The 18411-nt window shown below is 45.1% G+C and overlaps 1 protein-coding gene across 2 annotated transcripts in view; it reads right to left on the bottom strand.

Annotated features, from left to right (window-relative positions):
* Positions 1 to 18411, bottom strand: part of LOC143283408 (tubby-related protein 4-like) — an 84687-nt gene that overhangs the window by 50890 nt on the left and 15386 nt on the right. For both annotated transcript variants that reach the window (XM_076589626.1, XM_076589628.1), the window contains exons 3-4: positions 4700 to 4828; positions 549 to 713 (exon numbers count right to left, since the gene is read on the bottom strand). In XM_076589626.1, coding sequence (XP_076445741.1) covers positions 549 to 713; positions 4700 to 4828 — 294 coding nt within the window. The remainder of the gene's footprint in view (positions 1 to 548; positions 714 to 4699; positions 4829 to 18411) is intronic.

The following is an 18411-nucleotide window of genomic DNA, read 5'->3' as shown; positions in this document are numbered from 1 at the left end:
ACACCCACACCACACTACACACCATGTCGCACCTCCCCCCATCCCATCCCATCAACACACACCCACACCACACTACACATCATGTCGCACCCCTCCCATCCCACTAACACACACCCACACAACACTACACATCATGTCGCACCCCTCCCATCCCACCAACACACACCCACACCACACTACACATCATGTCGCACCCCTCCCATCCCACAAACACAAGCCCACACCACGCTACACATCATGTCGCACCCCTCCCATCCCACCAACACACACCCACACAACACTACACATCATGTCGCACCCCTCCCATCCCACCAACACACACCCACACCACACTACACATCATGTCGCACCCCTCCCATCCCATCAACACACACCCACACAAAACTACACATCATGTCGCACCTCCCCCCATCCCATCCCGCCAACACACACCCACACCACACTACACATCATGTCGCACCCCTCCCATCCCACCAACACACACCCACACCACACTACACATCATGTCGCACACCTCCCAAACCCCACCCACCCACCCCTCCCCTCACCTCCTGGTCGTCAGGTGACCAAATGCCACAGGTGATGGAGGTGTTGTCCAGGTTGAGCATGGAGGACCAGTACCTCTGGCCGGCCACAGACCCCACCAGCACAAAGCCGTCACGATAACAGATCAGTGCCATGCGCCCGTCGTGCGACCATGCAAAGTCCGTCACCTGTGAGGAAAAAAAGTAAGAGATCAGAGCCACGTGACTGTTGTGTGACTACGCAAAGTCTGTCACCTGTTGGAAAAAGGTAATAGATCAGAGCTATGTGCCTGTTCTGCGACCATGTAAAGTTCATCAACTGCAGGAGAAAGGTAACAAATCAGTGCCATGTGCCTGTCGTGCGACCACACAAAGACTGTCACCTGTGAGGAAAAAAGGTAACAGATCAGTGCCATGCGCCCGTCGTGCGACCATGCAAAGTCCGTCACCTGTGAAGGAAAAGGTAAGAGATCAGTGCCATGCGCCCGTCGTGCGACCATGCAAAGTCTGTCACCTGTGAGGAAAAAGGTAAGAGATCAGATCCATGTGACCGTTGTGTGACAACGCAAAGTCCGTCACCTGTGAGGAAAAAAGGTAACAGATCAGTGCCATGCGCCTGTCATGCGACCATGCAAAGTCCGTCACCTGTGAGGAAAAGGTAAGAGATCAGAGCCACATGACCGTTGTAAGTGACAATGCAAAGTCTGCCCACCTGCAAGGAAAAAGGTAGCAGATCAGTGCCATGTGCTGTCGTGCGACCACGCAAAGACTGTCACCTGTGAGGAAAAAGGTAGCAGATCAGTGTCATGGCCTATCGTGCAACAATGCAAAGTCTGTTACCTGCCACAAAAAAGGTAACAGATCAGTGCAGCTTCATGGCCCATCATGTCACCATGTTGAGTCCATCAACTGCAGGAAAAAGGTAATGGATCAGCACTATATGCCTGTCATGTGACCGTACAGAGTCTGTCACCTGTGAAGAAAAAGGTAGCAGATCAGTGCCATGGAACACTGTGCGACCATGTTGAGTCCATCAACTGCAGGAAAAAGGTAATGGATCAGCACCATTTGACCATCCCGTGACCACAAAAAGTCCGTCACCTGCAGGAAAAAGGTAATGGATCAGCACTATGTGCCTGTCGTATCACCACACAAAGTCTGTCACCTGCAGGAAAAAGGTAATGGATCAGTGCCATTTGACCATTGTGTGACTACACAAAGTCCGTCACCTGCAGGAAAAAGGTAATGGATCAGCACTATGTGTCTGTCGTATCACCACAGAAAGTCTGCCACCTGCAGGAAAAAGGTAATGGATCAGCACTATGTGTCTGTCGTATCACCACAGAAAGTCTGTCACCTGCAGGAAAAAGGTAATGGATCAGCACTATGTGTCTGTCATATCACCACACAAAGTCCGTCACCTGCAGGAAAAAGGTAATGGATCAGCACTATGTGTCTGTCGTATCACCACAGAAAGTCTGTCACCTGCAGGAAAAAGGTAATGGATCAGCACTATGTGTCTGTCGTATCACCACACAAAGTCCGTCACCTGCAGGAAAAAGGTAATGGATCAGCACTATGTGTCTGTCGTATCACCACAGAAAGTCTGTCACCTGCAGGAAAAAGGTAATGGATCAGCACTATGTGCCTGTCGTATCACCACACAAAGTCCATCACCTGCAGGAAAAAGGTAATGGATCAGCACTATGTGCCTGTCGTATCACCACACAAAGTCCGTCACCTGCAGGAAAAAGGTAATGGATCAGCACTATGTGCCTGTCGTATCACCACACAAAGTCCGTCACCTGCAGGAAAAAGGTAATGGATCAGCACTATGTGGCTGTCATATCACCACACAAAGTCCGTCACCTGCAGGAAAAAGGTAATGGATCAGCACTATGTGCCTGTCGTATCACCACACAAAGTCCGTCACCTGCAGGAAAAAGGTAATGGATCAGCACTATGTGCCTGTCGTATCACCACACAAAGTCCGTCACCTGCAGGAAAAAGGTAATGGATCAGCACTATGTGCCCATCCCATGACCACATAAAGTCCGTCACCTGCAGGAAAAAAGTGTTGAATCCTTCACAGCTTAGTTCAGTGTCCTCACTGTCTGATTTAACCTCAGAGCAGTAATTTCATGTTGAATCCTTCACAGCTTAGTTCAGTGTCCTCACTGTCTGATTTAACCTCAGAGCAGTAATTTCATGTTGAATCCTTCACAGCCTAGTTCACTGTCCTCACTGTCTGATTTAACCTCAGAGCAGTAATTTCATGTTGAATCCTTCACAGCTTAGTTCAGTGTCCTCACTGTCTGATTTAACCTCAGAGCAGTAATTTCATGTTGAATCCTTCACAGCTTAGTTCAGTGTCCTCACTGTCCTCTTTGATTTAACCTCAGAGCAGTACTTTCATGTTGAATCCTTCACAGCTTAGTTCAGTATCCTCACTGTCCTCTTTGATTTAACCTCAGAGCAGTACTTTCATGTTGAATCCTTCACAGCTTAGTTCAGTATCCTCACTGTCCTCTTTGATTTAACCTCAGAGCAGTAATTTCATGTTGAATCCTTCACAGCTTAGTTCACTATCCTCACTGTCTGATTTAACCTCAGAGCAGTAATTTCATGTTGAATCCTTCACAGCTTAGTTCACTATCCTCACTGTCTGATTTAACCCCAGAGCAGTAATTTCATGTTGAATCCTTCTCAGTCTATTACAGTTTCTTCAGTTTCAGTTTCAGTAGCTCAAGGAGGCGTCACTGCTTTCGGACAAATCCATATATGCTACACCACATTTGCCAAGCAGATGCCTGACCAGCAGCGTAACCCAACGCGCTTAGTCAGGCCTTGAGAAAAAACCAAAAAACAAAACCAAAACATTTAACAAATGTTCCATCATCTCTGGCCTGTTTAATTCTGCAGGCGACATTTAGGCATTTGGCTGACACCATGGCTGACCTTTTGTTTATGGCGAATCCTGGATCTACAGCCTGCCTCTTTCTTCAGTCTTCTTCCATTTAACTCCGAAGCTTGCAGTAATTTCATGTCGACTGCTTCTCAGTCTGTCATTACGTTATCTTCACTGTCGTCACCGTCTATCTTTTATCAAACCTTAAAGTGGTAATATCACGTTGGGTGTTTGATCATTACTTTCAGTTTCAAGATACATTATATCTACACACACACACACACACACACACACACACAAACACACACATACATACACACACACACGCACGCCTGATCATCAGTCTGTTTGAATGCATACTCAAAAGTTACAAATGTTCCATCATCTCTGGCCTGTTTAATTCTGCAGGCGACATTTAGGCATTTTGGCTGACACCATGGCTGACCTTTTGTTTATGGAGAATCCTGGATCTACAGCCTGCCTCTAGGGATGACCTTCTGTCTTCACCGGAACCTTCCCCTGCACATACCCCCTCCCCCCCTCCTCATCTCCCCCCTCCCCTCCCCCTCACATATCCTGTCTTTCAGGCCATCAGGGATATGATTAAAATAACAGCTTTTTTGAGGGGAGGGGGTGTGGGGGTGACTTGAGGGAGGTAATCCTTTTTTTTTTTTTTTTTTTACTTTGTTTTTAAATGCGTAATTGAATTTTGTGTCTTGGCTTTATCCAAACAAACAGAATTCTACGAACAACCTGTGTGTCTATGCATGTATGCGGACAGGCACATTTAGATACACACAAACACACACACACACATACAAACACACACACATACATACACACACACACACACACACACACACACACACACACACACAATATCTCCTTTCGCTGCTGCATTCATCAGATAAAGTGTCATACTTCCATGTTCACATGCATACACACACACACACACACACACACACACACGTATACACACACACACACACACACAAACACACAACGCCTCTCCACCCCCCACCACCTCCACACACAAAAAACAACATGCAACATCAAATGAACAAGAAAGACAAAAAAAAAGAAAAAAAAAAACAGAAAAAAAAAAAAAACAACCAACAAATCAAAGACAGCACACACACAACGCTGCCACACGTAACAAACAACATGATACTTTTCTCTTTTTTTCCCACAGCACTGAAAAGTCCAGCATCAGTGAAGGGAACGAACGAACGAACGAACGAATGAACGAACAAGCGGACGAACGTACCTGACTGTTTCTGTCGTTGATGAGCTCGATGGACCAGCGGCCCTCGTGTTTGATCCAGACGAAGATGACCCCACGACTGTCGCAGGTTGCCAGCCTCTGGTAGGGCTCGTTCCACTTTACCATCATCACCTGGGGGAAACAGTCCACCACTTTCTGTTCAGTACAAAAAAATGTTCTGCTGTGGGGCAGGGGGGGTGGGGGGGTGGGGGGGATTCTAATGGCTAAGGTTGGGGTGGTTGTGGGCGTGATGTGGGGTGGGGGGTGGGGAGGTTGGGGGGTTGTGTGTGTGTGTGTGTGTGTGTATGTTGGGTGGGGGTGGGTAGTGTGTGTGCTTGTGCGTGTGTGTGTGTATGTGTGTGTGTGTGTGTGTGTGTGTGTGTAGGTGTGTGCATGCGTGTGCACGTGCATGCACACATGTGTGTGTATGTGTAATATATGTATACACACACACACACATACATACACACGGACACACACACACACCTGGACAATGACATGTGAGAAAAAGAATTTACACAAAGGCCATTTCAAATAGTTCCAAATATTTCCTTTAAAACTGAACTGAACGAAGAAGGAAAGACAGGAAAACAGAAGAGAGAGAGAGAGAGAGAGAGAGAGGCAGACACAAGAAAACACAGAGACACACATACACATATGCACAGACACAGACACACACAGACACACACACACGGACGGACAGAAAAAGGGAGACACTCAGACAGACAAAAAGAAAGAGACAGACAAGACGGACAGAGCAACAGCGCACGCACAACACAGACAGACGGAGACCGACAGACCTAGTGACACAGACAGACAGAGCTAGTGACACAGACAGACAGAGCTAGTGACACAGACAGACAGACCTAGTGACACAGACAGACAGAGCCAGTGACACAGACAGACAGAGCTAGTGACACAGACAGACAGAGCCAGTGACACAGACAGACAGAGCTAGTGACAGACAGAGCTAGTGACACAGACAGACAGAGCCAGTGACACAGACAGACAGAGCTAGTGACAGACAGACAGAGCTAGTGACACAGACAGACAGAGCCAGTGACACAGACAGACAGAGCTAGTGACAGACAGACAGAGCTAGTGACAGACAGACAGACCTAGTGACACAGACAGACAGAGCCAGTGACACAGACAGACAGAGCTAGTGACACAGACAGACAGAGCTAGTGACACAGACAGACAGAGCTAGTGACACAGACAGACAGACGGAGACCGACAGACCTAGTGACACAGACAGACAGAGCTAGTGACACAGACAGACAGACGGAGACCGACAGACCTAGTGACACAGACAGACAGAGCTAGACCGACAGAGCTAGAGACACAGACAGACAGACAGAGGAGACCGACAGAGCTAGAGACAGACAGACGGAGACCGACAGAGCTAGAGACACAGACCGACAGAGCTAGAGACACAGACAGACAGACAGACATACAGAGGAGACCGACAGAGCTAGAGACACAGACAGACAGACAGACAGACATAGGAGACCGACAGAGCTAGAGACACAGACAGACGGAGACCGACAGAGCTAGACACAGACAGACAGTTTCAGTAGCTCAAGGAGGCGTCACTGCGTTCGGACAAAACCATATACGCTACACCACATCTGCCAAGCCAAGCAGATGCCTGACCAGCAGCGTAACCCAACGCGCTTAGTCAGGCCTTGAGGCAGACAGACAGAGGAGACCGACAGAGCTAGAGACACAGACAGACAGACAGGCGGAGACCGACAGAGCTAGAGACACAGACAGACAGACAGGCGGAGACCGACAGAGCTAGAGACACAGACAGACAGACAGAGGAGACCGACAGAGCTAGAGACACAGACAGACAGAGCTAGACACAGACAGACAGAGGAGACAGGCGAGAGGGAGGTACAGCAACACAGACAACGCTGCAACAATTAAATCGCTGAAGGGGGGGCTGGGAGAGGGGCTGGAAGTGGGGTGGCGGAGCCTTACGAAACAAGCAAGCATGCAGCAGAACCCACGCAGCACGAGAATCACGAGTCGGCCTGGTCGTCAAGATCTTATGCAACGCTAATCTCCGTTCACACTACCCACTGTACCCCCACCCACCCCGTCGTCGCAAGCCTACCCACTTATCCACCTACACCACCACACTTTACCGCTTCAGTGTGATAGACCACATGTTTCGAAAGTTTTACTTACATTTTCCATTTAGAGGGTTAAAAAAAAAAAAAAAAAGTCTTCGTAAAAAGATCAAGAAACCATCTAACGAAATTATGAATTCCAACCCCCATAGTACCTAGAGTAACCGTCTCACAAAGTTACAGATTTACCTCACAGCGCTAAGAGTAATCGTCAAAGTTATAAAATGCACCACAACACAAAGGTTTTCAATCAAAAGTTACAAAATACATCACAGTGCAAGGGTTAACCATCAAAGTTACAAAACGCATCACAGCGCAAAGATTAATCATCAAACCAAGTTATAAATTACAATCCCCACAGTGCAGAGATTAACCCCGTAACAAAATCATTACAACACAGAGCGAAGAAAGAGTATTCATCTACAGAAATAATTTACATTACTACACAAATAGTAGCCTCATATAATCTAACAAAATTACGAATCACACCAGGAAGAAAAGTAATCATCAGTGACCTGGAATTTAAAAAAAAAAAAAAAAAAAAAAAAAAAAAAAAATATATATATATATATATATATATATATATATATATATATCAAAGAGCAAGGAGTGGCCATGTAACAAAGGTATAAATGATGCCTTCACTGTACATGGCACAGAGAGAGAGAGGGGGGGAAAGAGAGAGAGAGAGAGAGAGAGAGAGAGAGAGAGAGAGCTATGTAATTTTCATGCAGAAAGTATCTATTGTTGTACAGTTCTTTGACGGACGCGATTTCGTCTGTTGGAAAGAGTATAAAATTAAAGAGTGTACAACAATCAAGCCAACATACCATTAGGGCACTCGTGTCCGGCATTAGTCATAAATATCTATTTGGACTCAATTAAAAACAAAAACCTGTGACGATTCACTACTGTTGCAGTTGCATATGCAGTCAAAGCTTAGCAAGTAATAAACAGTAAATCATAAGAATCACAATCAATTTTTACTTGTAATAAACTTTCCAGTATGCAATAACTTTGATGGTTACCAAACCCCCTACCTATCCCTTGACTTCCGCTGATGTCGTCAAGAGGTCGTCACCACTCTCCTCCACACGTCTCTGTCCTCCACCGCCCTCTGGGATTCTGTCTGATTCACTCCTGTTGATTCTTGAACATTGTCTTCCCACCTCCTCTGTCTTCCTCGTCTGCAGCTTCCTGTGGCTGCCTTCTTCTCCGTCTTCCTCGTCTGTAAATTCTTCTGACTGCCTTCTTCTCCGTCTTCCTCGCCTGTAACTTCTTCTGACTGCTTTCTTCTCCGTCTTCCTCGCCTGTAAATTCTTCTGACTGCCTTCTTCTCTGTCTTCCTCGCCTGTAAATTCTTCTGCCTCCTTCTTCTCTGACTTCCTCACCTGTAAATTCTTCTGACTGCCTTCTTCTCTGTCTTCCTCGTCTGTAAATTCTTCTGACTGCCTTCTTCTCTGTCTTCCTCGTCTGTAAATTCTTCTGACTGCCTTCTTCTCTGTCTTCCTCGCCTGCAAATCCTTCTGACTGCCTTCACCTCTCTCTTCCTCTTCTCTGTCTTCCTCTTCTGTGGCTTCAACTGACTGCCCTTTCTCTGTCTTCCTCGCCTGTAAATTCCTCTGCCTCCTTCTCTGTCTTCCTCGCCTGCAAATTCCTCTGCCTCCTTCTCTGTCTTCCTCGCCTGCAAATTCCTCTGCCTCCTTCTCTGTCTTCCTCGCCTGCTAATTCCTCTGACTGTCCTTTGCAAGATGGTCTTTGCAAGTCCTGCTGAGCGGGAAACATCTCCATACCACTTCATTTTCCGTTTCTTAACGACTGTGGAGAGGTCATCATGAGGTCCTATGACTTGTTGGATCTTGCTGTGGACCTCTTCGTTTGTCACATGCTCTGTGCTGCGGATGCCCAACATCTTCCTGTATATATCTCATTTCAGTTGTCAGGATCTTTCTTCGCATTTCTGCTGAGAGTGAGCAAGTTTCGTAGCCCATACAAGAAGACTGACATGACAAGGGAGCGCGATATGTGGATTTTGATGTGCACATTGATGTTCCTGTCTCTCCAGATGGCTTGAGGTCTTCCTGTCTGACCTGTTGTTTGAAGAATCCTTGTCGTGATTTCAGGTTTTGAGCCTTGATATCGGATGATTTGTTCAATACTTTAACGGCGCATCAAACTAGAAGTGAGACAGCCGATCACTATCAAACCACAAAGTCATTAATTCCATAACACGAATGACTCATATTCTGGATGCTCTATTCTTATTCTTTGACAACAACAAAAAAACACACACAAAAACAAAAACAACAAAAACCCACTCTTCAAAGTCCAACGCAGAACTTTTTGAAACAACCAATCTTCCATATTTTTTCACGGACTCCTCCTCCCCTCCAATCTCTCAACCTCTGTCCAGTTCACCCTTCTCCTCCACCCTAACTCCCCCTCCATCCTCCACGCCATCCATCCCACCCCTCCTCTCTCCCAAATCTCCCCCCCCTCCTCCCCTCTACCTCCCCCCCCCACTGTTGACACTGGCGGGTATGCCACCAGTTTCCGTGGAATGGGGTGAAGTTTGATGTCTGAGCTGGCTCCGTAAACTTCAAAAGACGCGAGTGCTGACTGTGCTTTTCCAGCCATTAACTGGATACATGTATCCCTTGCTCTGTGTCTGTCTGTCTGTCTGTCTGTCTCTCTCTCTCTCATACACACGCGCACGCAGAGACGCGCATTTGTTTAGACACCTTCCCTACTACCACAAAACACATGCACACACAGACGCACACACACACACAGTGTGTGTGTGTGTGTGTGTGTGTGTGTGTGTGTGTGTGTGTGTGAGAGAGAGAGAGAGAGAGAGAGAGAGAGAGAGAAACAGAGACAGACAGAGAAAGAATGACAGAGAAAAACAGAGAATAAGACAGAGAGAGACAGACAGACAGACAGGGGATGCGGAGGGAGAGAGTTAAAAAAAAAAAAACCCACAAAAATAACACACACACACACACACACACACACACACACACACGCTGACAGACACAGGGAACCAGACAATAGAAATCGATACCATACGGCAACGCTGCATGTTATACGATAAATCTTTCAAAGCGTGGAGCTCGAATAGATGGATAAGCAAGATCCCTCCATCTGTACCCCCCCCCCCCACACACACACACACACACCTCCACCGCATACTCCCCTCCTCTCACTCCCCTACCCCCCCCCCCTCCCCCCAGCCCCCCGCCCCCTTTTCCCCATCTCTCAAGCACTCATTTATTTATATCCAAAGACCGTGTGGGTGTTTACTAAACCGACTTTCTAGTTTCAGCCAGACACGTTGTGTAAGCAGCAGTGCGACAGAGACTAAGCAGATTGTGTTTTAGAAAGGTTTTGTTTTTCGCAAGGTAAACACATAGGAAGTTTAAAAAAAAAAAAAAAAAAAAGAAAGAAAAAGAAAAAGAAAGAAAGAAAAAGAAAAAAAGAAAGAAAGAAAGAAGAAGAAAGAAAGAAATAAAAAGAAAAAATGTGTAAGATCAAAGGTATCTTAAGATGATAAGAAGAACCTTTGATCTTGCACCATCTTTTTTTTATTCTGTCATCTCATTGCTTTTGTTTTTTAACTCCGTTTAACCAGGTCCAGCAGTCACCTTTATTTTTTCATTTGTTAAACACACAGGCTTTTAAACTCACCACTTGCCAGGTTATTAACTGCAAGTTCTGTCTCCTCTTCGGTAGGTAGGCACCCACACTTTGATAAAAAAAAAATAATAATAATAATTTTTTTTTTAAACTAGAGAAAAAAGAAAAGAAAAAAATGGAAAAACAAACAAACAAAAAAACAACAACCCCTGTTCACCACTCAAAGGTGTTTTTTAACCTCACCACTTACCACGTTGCTAACAAAAAAACAAACAAACAAAAAAACCAAAAAAAATCCGCAACCACTTCATTAAACAGCACCCACCCTTTTGAAAGGTATATTATACACGTTGTGGGGATGTTAAAGGAGTGAGTCAAAACCACACACACTGATACAGCTAGCCAGTCAAAGAGATCGATAACATGTATACGGCAACGCTGCATGCTATACGATAAATCTTTCAAAGCGTGGAACGCATCTACAGCAAAGCAAAGCAAAGCTTCACCATTATTCTCTATCTGTATTCCTCTCTCCCCTCCCTTGCTCTACCCCCTCCCTCTCTCTTCGTCTCCCAAACTCATGTATTTAAAAAAAAAAAAGTATATCCCAAGCCCCTGTGGGTGCTTACCAAACCCGACTTCAAGCCAGACACGTTGTGTAAGCAGCACTGTTACAGAAACAAAGCAGATTCGCTTTTTAGAAAGGTTCGCCCTTTCACTAACTAAACACACGGTGTTTGCTCACCATTTACCAGATTATTAACGACCAGTTCTGTTACATCTGTAGTTAGGCACCCACCCTTTTGACAAAAGAAGAAACGAGAGGGGTTTTTGTGTTGTTGTTTGTTTCAGTGTTTTTGTTGTTGTTTTTTTTGTTTTTTTTTGGTACACCATCCAACGCAGTGCTTTTTAACCTCACCACTTACCACACTTACCAGAGCATTATTTCCATCTGCACTCACCTCCCTTGCACCCCCCCACTCCACCCCAATCCCCAAACACCTCTGTTCCTCTCCAACACTCATTTATTCATCTATACTCCAAGCCCCTGTGGATGTTTACAAAACCAGCCTTCCAGACACGTTGTGTAAGGATTCCTGGAACAGACTGCGCAGATTTGGTTTTAGAAAGGCTCTCCCGGTCACTAACTAAACACACGGCGTTGTCTAACCTCACCATTTGCCAGATTACAAACGGCCAGTTCTGCTACCCCTTCTAGACCTCGTATACATCCGCATACATGCTTTGATAAAAGAAGAAAGAAAATAACCTACTTAACGAAAAAGAGAACCATACATTTCGTAACAAAAACTGGATTTAAAATTTATCATGGTTTACAACCATAGTATATTTGTTAATTCGATAGGTGAAATATATACACAATGGATATATCAAAGAAGAGAGTCAAAACACCAGAGAGACTGACAGACAGACCGTGGCAGACAGAGACACACAGAGAGAGACAGAGGGTAACAGAGATCAATACCATGCGGCAACGCTGCATATTATGCGATAAATCTTTCAAAGCGTGGTATACAAGGATAGGCACAGCCCATTATTCTCAATCTGTACTCACCCCCTCCACCCCTACTCACTCCCCCACCTCTAACAATCTCTCTCCCAGCCCCCGCTCCCCCCCTCCGCCCCCTCCCCTCGTTCCCCCACCTCCACTTGACGTCTCCATCACTCATTTATTCATTTATGCCCTAAGCCCCTATGGGTGTTTACGAAACCTACTTTCAGCCAGACACGTTGTGTAAGCAGCACTGTTGTAGAGACCTAACAGATTCGGTTTTAGAAAGGTTCTCTCTTTCGCAAAGTGGACACACAGTGTTGTTTGTTTGTTTGCTTTTTAACCTCATCAATTGCCACATTACCGAGTTACCTTTACTGTAAAACAGGACAAAGTACCACCATTTCATAAAAGAAGAATGAGAAGGGGAAAAAAAAAAGCCAAAAGAAATTTTATCTCCATCCATACACTTTATGATAGATTTTTTCCCCCAAACGGAACTGATAATTAACCACGATTCATAACCATCATATTTTCATCATTTCGATATAAACATACTGGGGGTGTTGAAGGACAGAGCCAAAACCACTCACACTGAGTGACAAAAGACCAAGCCTGACGAAGAAATTGAAACCAAACGGCAACCCTGCAGGTTATATACCACAACTCTTTCAAAGCGTGGTATACTATAGATTTACTAGAAAATTACAGCAAAGCAAGACGACGCCCCCCCCCCCCCCCCCCACCATTCTTCAAAGACTATCCTAACCCGCACCCCCACCCCTTTCGCTCCCACTTCCCCAAACACACACCCTCCTCCCCCTTCTTCTCAACACATTAGTTCATTACTTCATATATATATACATTTGTATTTGTATTTCTTTTTATCACAACAGATTTCTCTGTGTGAAATTCGGGCTGCTCTCCCCAGGAAGAGCGCGTCGCGCCACCAGTTTTTTTCCCCTGTGTGCAGTTTTATTTGTTTTCCTATTGAAGTTTTTTTTTTTTTTTTTTTTTTTTTTTTTTTTTTTTTTTTAACAGAATTTTGCCAGGCACAACCCTTTTGTTGCCGTGGGTTCTTTTACGTGCGCTTAGTGCATGCTGCACACGAGACCTCGGTTTTTAGTCTCATCCGAATGACTAGCGTCCAAACCACCACTCAAGGTCTAGTGGAGGGGGGAGAAAATATCGGCGGCTGAGCCGTGATTCGAACCAGCGCGCTCTGATTCTCTCGCTTCCTAGGCGGACGCGTTACCTCAAGGCCATCACTCCACATTTATATTCCCCAAGCCCCTGTGGATGTTTACCAAACCGGCCTTTCAGCCCGACACGTTGTGTAAGCGTCACTGTAACACTGTAACAGAGACTCAACAGATCGGGTTTTTTAGAAAGGTTCTCTCTTTCACTGACTAAACACACGCTGTGTTTTTAACCTCGCCTCACTCGCCAGACTTAACGGCGGGTTCCGCTACACCTTCTGTGTCTGGACAGGCACCCACACTTTGATAAAAGAAGAAATGCGAGAGAGAAAATGCACTCCCCATCGCCGAAAATGTTTAGTTTGTAACTGAACCACAAGCAGATTTTATTTTTTTTTTTTTTTTTAAATACAAAGGTTACCTCTTTTTTCTTTGTAACAGAATCAAACGCAGATTTTTTTATTTTTTTATTTTCTTTTTTGAGAAAAGTTCACTCTTTCACTAACACATAATTTTTTCAAACTTCACCTCATGATTATCAACCAGTTTTGTTACCTCTTTTAGAGACAGCACCAACCCTTTGACAAAAGAAGAAACGAGAGAAAGAAAAGAAAAGAAAGAAAGAAAGAAAAAGCCAGCAGAATTTTTTTTAAATCACTGTCCAAACACTCTAATGAGCAAAACAAAAACAAAAACAAAACAAAAAAAAGCTGAAAAAAGAAGAAGAAAAGATATTGTAATTTAGAGCAATTTCCAACCACAAAAATTTCATCATTTCGATAGGTAATGCATATAATGATCACACACACACACACACACACACACACACACACAAATGGAGTGATGGCCTAGAGGTAACGCGTCCGCCAAGGAAGCGAGAGAATCTGAGCGCGCTGGTTCGAATCACGGCTCAGCAGCCGATATTTTCTCCCCCTCCGTCCACTAGACCTTGAGTGGTGGTCTAGACTCTAGTCATTCGGATGAGACGATAAACCGAGGTCCCGTGTGCAGCATGCACTTAGCGCACGTAAAAGAACCCACGGCAACAAAAGGGTTGTTCCTGGCAAAATTCTGTTGAAAAATCCACTTCGATAGGAAAAACAAGTAAAAACTGCACGCAGGAAAAAATCCAAAAAAAATGGGTGGCGCTGTAGTATAGCGACGCGCTCTCCCTGGGGAGAGCAGCCCGAATTTCACACAGAGAAATCTGTTGTGATAAAAAGAAATACAAATACAAACAGAAATACACACACACACACACACACACTGAGATACATACACACACACACTACACACACAAACACACACACAGGTACACACGTACACACACAAACACACACACAGGTACACACACACACACACACACACACACACACACACACACACACACTATAATAATAATAATAATAATAAAATAGATGGAATTACGATACTTGGCACCGACCGCGTCTGGCAGATAAGGTGGACATCTTGCACAACACAGTGGAGGTGGGGGTGGAAGTGGGGGGTGGGGGACGGGGGTGGTGGTGAGAGGAGAAGAGTGTGTTTATGTATATCATATTGAAGTGGGGGGGAGGGGGGAACTGGAGGTTGAGAAGTGGAAAAAATCGTCTGGGTACGAAAACGCTGGTTCGGCCCAACATTTTTCATTGTTATAGTTATTAGTACTACTACTCCCCCGCCCCTACCTCCCCCCCCCCCCCCCGTTTTTTTTTTCTTTCCCAGTTTCGGAGATAGAAAGTAATTGCCTGTTGTCTCAGTCTGTTTGTGTCGCTCCGTCAGTCTGCCTTTCAATCCGTTCGCGCGCGCATCACTGATTGTGTGTGTGTGTGTGTGTGTGTGTGTGTGTGTGTGTGTGTGTGTGTGTGTGTGTGTGTGTGTGTGTGTTTGTGTGTGTGTGTGTGTGTGTGTGTGTGTGTGTGTGTGTCTGTGTGTGTGTGTTTCATGTCTGTGAATGTGTGACTGTGTCAATGTGTGTCATCGCATGTGTGTATTTACGAGGTGTTTTTTGGTGCGGTTTGTGTGTGTGTGTGTGTGTGTGTGTGTGTGTGTGTGTGTGTGTGTGTGTGTGTGTGTGTGTGTGTGTGTGTGTGTGTGTGTGGGTGTGTGTGTACGGGTGTGTGTGTGAGCACGCTAATTATGTATCTGTGTTCCAGTGTGTCAACAGACACCTGACAAGCCACTGAAAACAAAGAAACCACGAAGAAACTGATGGAGGCCAAGTTAAAAAAAAAAAAAAAAAAAAAACTGCAAGAAAAACCATGTACAAACTGCAGTACAAGGAAGATAACCAAAAACAGTGAAGAAGATGGCAGGGGCAGACAAAACGAGCATACATGGACAACCCTGAAAGTCAGGCAGAAGACGCTGCCAACAGAGGGGAACAAGGAAAAGTGATGATATGGATATGATGATATGGATATATCGATACAGTAATATGGATATGACGACATGGATACCTATATAGCGCCTATCTTCGGTCGGAGACCAAAACACGAAGCGCGTGTGCCCAGGATCACCAAGATATTCAGTGGCAAGTACCGTGGAACCACTGACGCACCCACGGCACCACAGACAAGCGAGGACGGCTGCTTACATCGGAAGCAGAATAAGCAGCTCGATGGGCGGAGCACTTCTGCGAAATTTTGAACAGACCACCACCTTCTTCTTCTTCTTCTTCTGCGTTCACTCGTATGCACACGAGTGGGCTTTTACGTGTATGACCGTTTTTACCCCGCCATGTAGGCAGCCATACTCCGTTTTCGGGGGTGTGCATGCTGGGTATGTTCTTGTTTCCATAACCCACCGAACGCTGACATGGATTACAGGATCTTTAACGTGCGTATTTGATCTTCTGCTTGCATATACACACGAAGGGGGTTCAGGCACTAGCAGGTCTGCACATATGTTGACCTGGGAGATCGTAAAAATCTCCACCCTTTACCCACCAGGCGCCGTCACCGTGATTCGAACCCAGGACCCTCAGATTGACAGTCCAACGCTTTAACCACTCGGCTATTGCGCCCGTCCAGACCACCACCAACAACCGAAGCTGAGTGATAAGAAACTCTAGGGAGAGCTGGACAGTACAAGGTCTTTAGAGAAGAAGCCCCCCTCAGTCAAGCGTTTCGGCCTTTAACTCCTTACAGACCACCACCACCAACAACCGAAGCTGATATTATACAAGAAGTACAGACTGAATTCTATGTCAATACTGACCCACCAGATACAGAAGAAATGATTTCAGCGAACAGATCTCTCGAGAACGTAAAAGCCCCTGGACAACCTCAACGCGCAGCTATTCAATGCAGACCAAGAGCTTCGAAGCCCAAATGCTTCATACACTCCTTACAGAGAAGATGATACCAGATGACTGGACAAAGGGTGTCATTGCTAAGATTCCACATAAGGGCACTCTCAGTAACTGCAACAACCGGCGTGGAATCGCCGTTTTGTCAGTTACAAGCAAAATCCTTGCGAAGATCACCATACAACGAATTTCAACTGCAGTAGACAAGCAGCTAAGGAAGAGAAGGCAGGTTTTCGGTAACGAAGAGGAAGCGCTGACCAGATTTTCACCCTGCATAACATCATTGAGCAGTGTACAAAGTGACATAAACAGCTCTGCATCACCTTTTAGATCTCGAAAAGACCTTTGTCAACTTCCATAGGGAAAGCCCATGCCATATACTCCGGGCTTTTCGGGAACTCACAACAGATCGTCCTCCTCATCAAGAGCCTTTACGCCAACTTAACACGCATAGTAGTAAACAGCGAACAGTTTCCAGGTAAAGACAGGAGTGAAGCAAGGATGAGTAATGTCAGCACTGCTCTTCAACATGGCCATAGACCAGGTGGTGCGAAAAAAACAAAAACACCGAAGGTCAACCAAGAGGTATCAGATGAAGACTCTTCTCAACGCCGGAAGATCTAGACTTTACCGATGACTTGGCACTGGTTTCCCACACTCATCAACACGTGCAATAGAAGGCAACGCGTCTCAGCAACTTTGCACAGCAAACAGGCCTGAAGATCAGCCAGAAGGAAACATAGCTGATGATACTGAACATTCCAAACCCTTCACCAATCCAAGTAAACGAAACATATCTATCAAGGTAAAACCACCCGGACAGTCCTTCACTGGACACCAGAAGGAAATAGAAAAGAAGAAGGCCAGAGAACACCTGGTGCAGTGCAGTTAAAGAACTGAAGCACACCTTGGGTACCATTCAGACACTGGCCTAAAACAGAGAAGAGTGGCAGTTCTTCGATACTGCCCTACATGTCAGATGGGATAACGGGTACTATGTTCCACTGTGTGTGCCAGTGTGTGCACATTTGCGCATGCATGTGTTATTTGCATGTGTTTCAGCATGCTTCACAGGAAATGCATATGTAACATGTCACAAAACGATAAACGTTTTGCATGAATGTATACATACATACATCTCTCTCTCTCTCTCTCTCTCTCTCTCTCTCTCTCTCTCTCTCTATATATATATATATATATATATATATATACCGATAAGAGTTTCACAGGAAATAAATATAACACATCATAATGACAAAGGACATGCATCGTATATAACGTGTCACAGGCCGATAACATTTTCCAGGAAATATTCTATAATACACATCAGTCAGGAAATGTATGGACCATGTCACAAACCCGTTAAAGTTTCACAAGGAATTTACAATGTACAAAAAAGCATCACGAAGCGATTAAAGTTCATACAATATTCATTCAAGCAGCCTATTTTACATAATAATAAAACTCATATAAAACATTTTTTAAACACACAAAAAAGTTCACAGAATATTCATTTCTACACCTTAAATTTCTTCCTTTTTTTAATATTGCTGTTTGTTACTGTTTTCGTGAACAGATATTGATTACTATTATCGATATGTTTACTACTCGATTCTGCATGCGTGAGTGTGATGTGTTTTGGGGGGGTAAACATATCACTCTGTTCAGCGACAAAACTCCTGGCATGTGTTATTCCTGCTTGCCCCACTGTTATTGCTCTGTGCAATCCCAGGCTTTCTCGTTACATCAGCTGCCGCGCGACCGCCGCAGCTAACAGCAACGCAAAATATTATTCCAGCATTACCGATCGTGAAAGATTCACTCTGTGTGTGTGTGTGTGTGTGTGTGTGTGTGTGAGAGTGTGTGTGTTGTGTTGTGTTGTGTTGTGTTGTGTTGTGTTGTGTGTGTGTGTGTGTGTG

The sequence above is a fragment of the Babylonia areolata genome, chromosome 6 (assembly GCF_041734735.1).
Source record: "Babylonia areolata isolate BAREFJ2019XMU chromosome 6, ASM4173473v1, whole genome shotgun sequence".
In the NCBI taxonomy this organism is placed as follows: Eukaryota; Metazoa; Mollusca; class Gastropoda; order Neogastropoda; family Buccinidae; genus Babylonia; species Babylonia areolata.
Note: the sequence above shows the minus strand (reverse complement) of the source record. Positions and strands in the feature narration are given on the sequence as shown.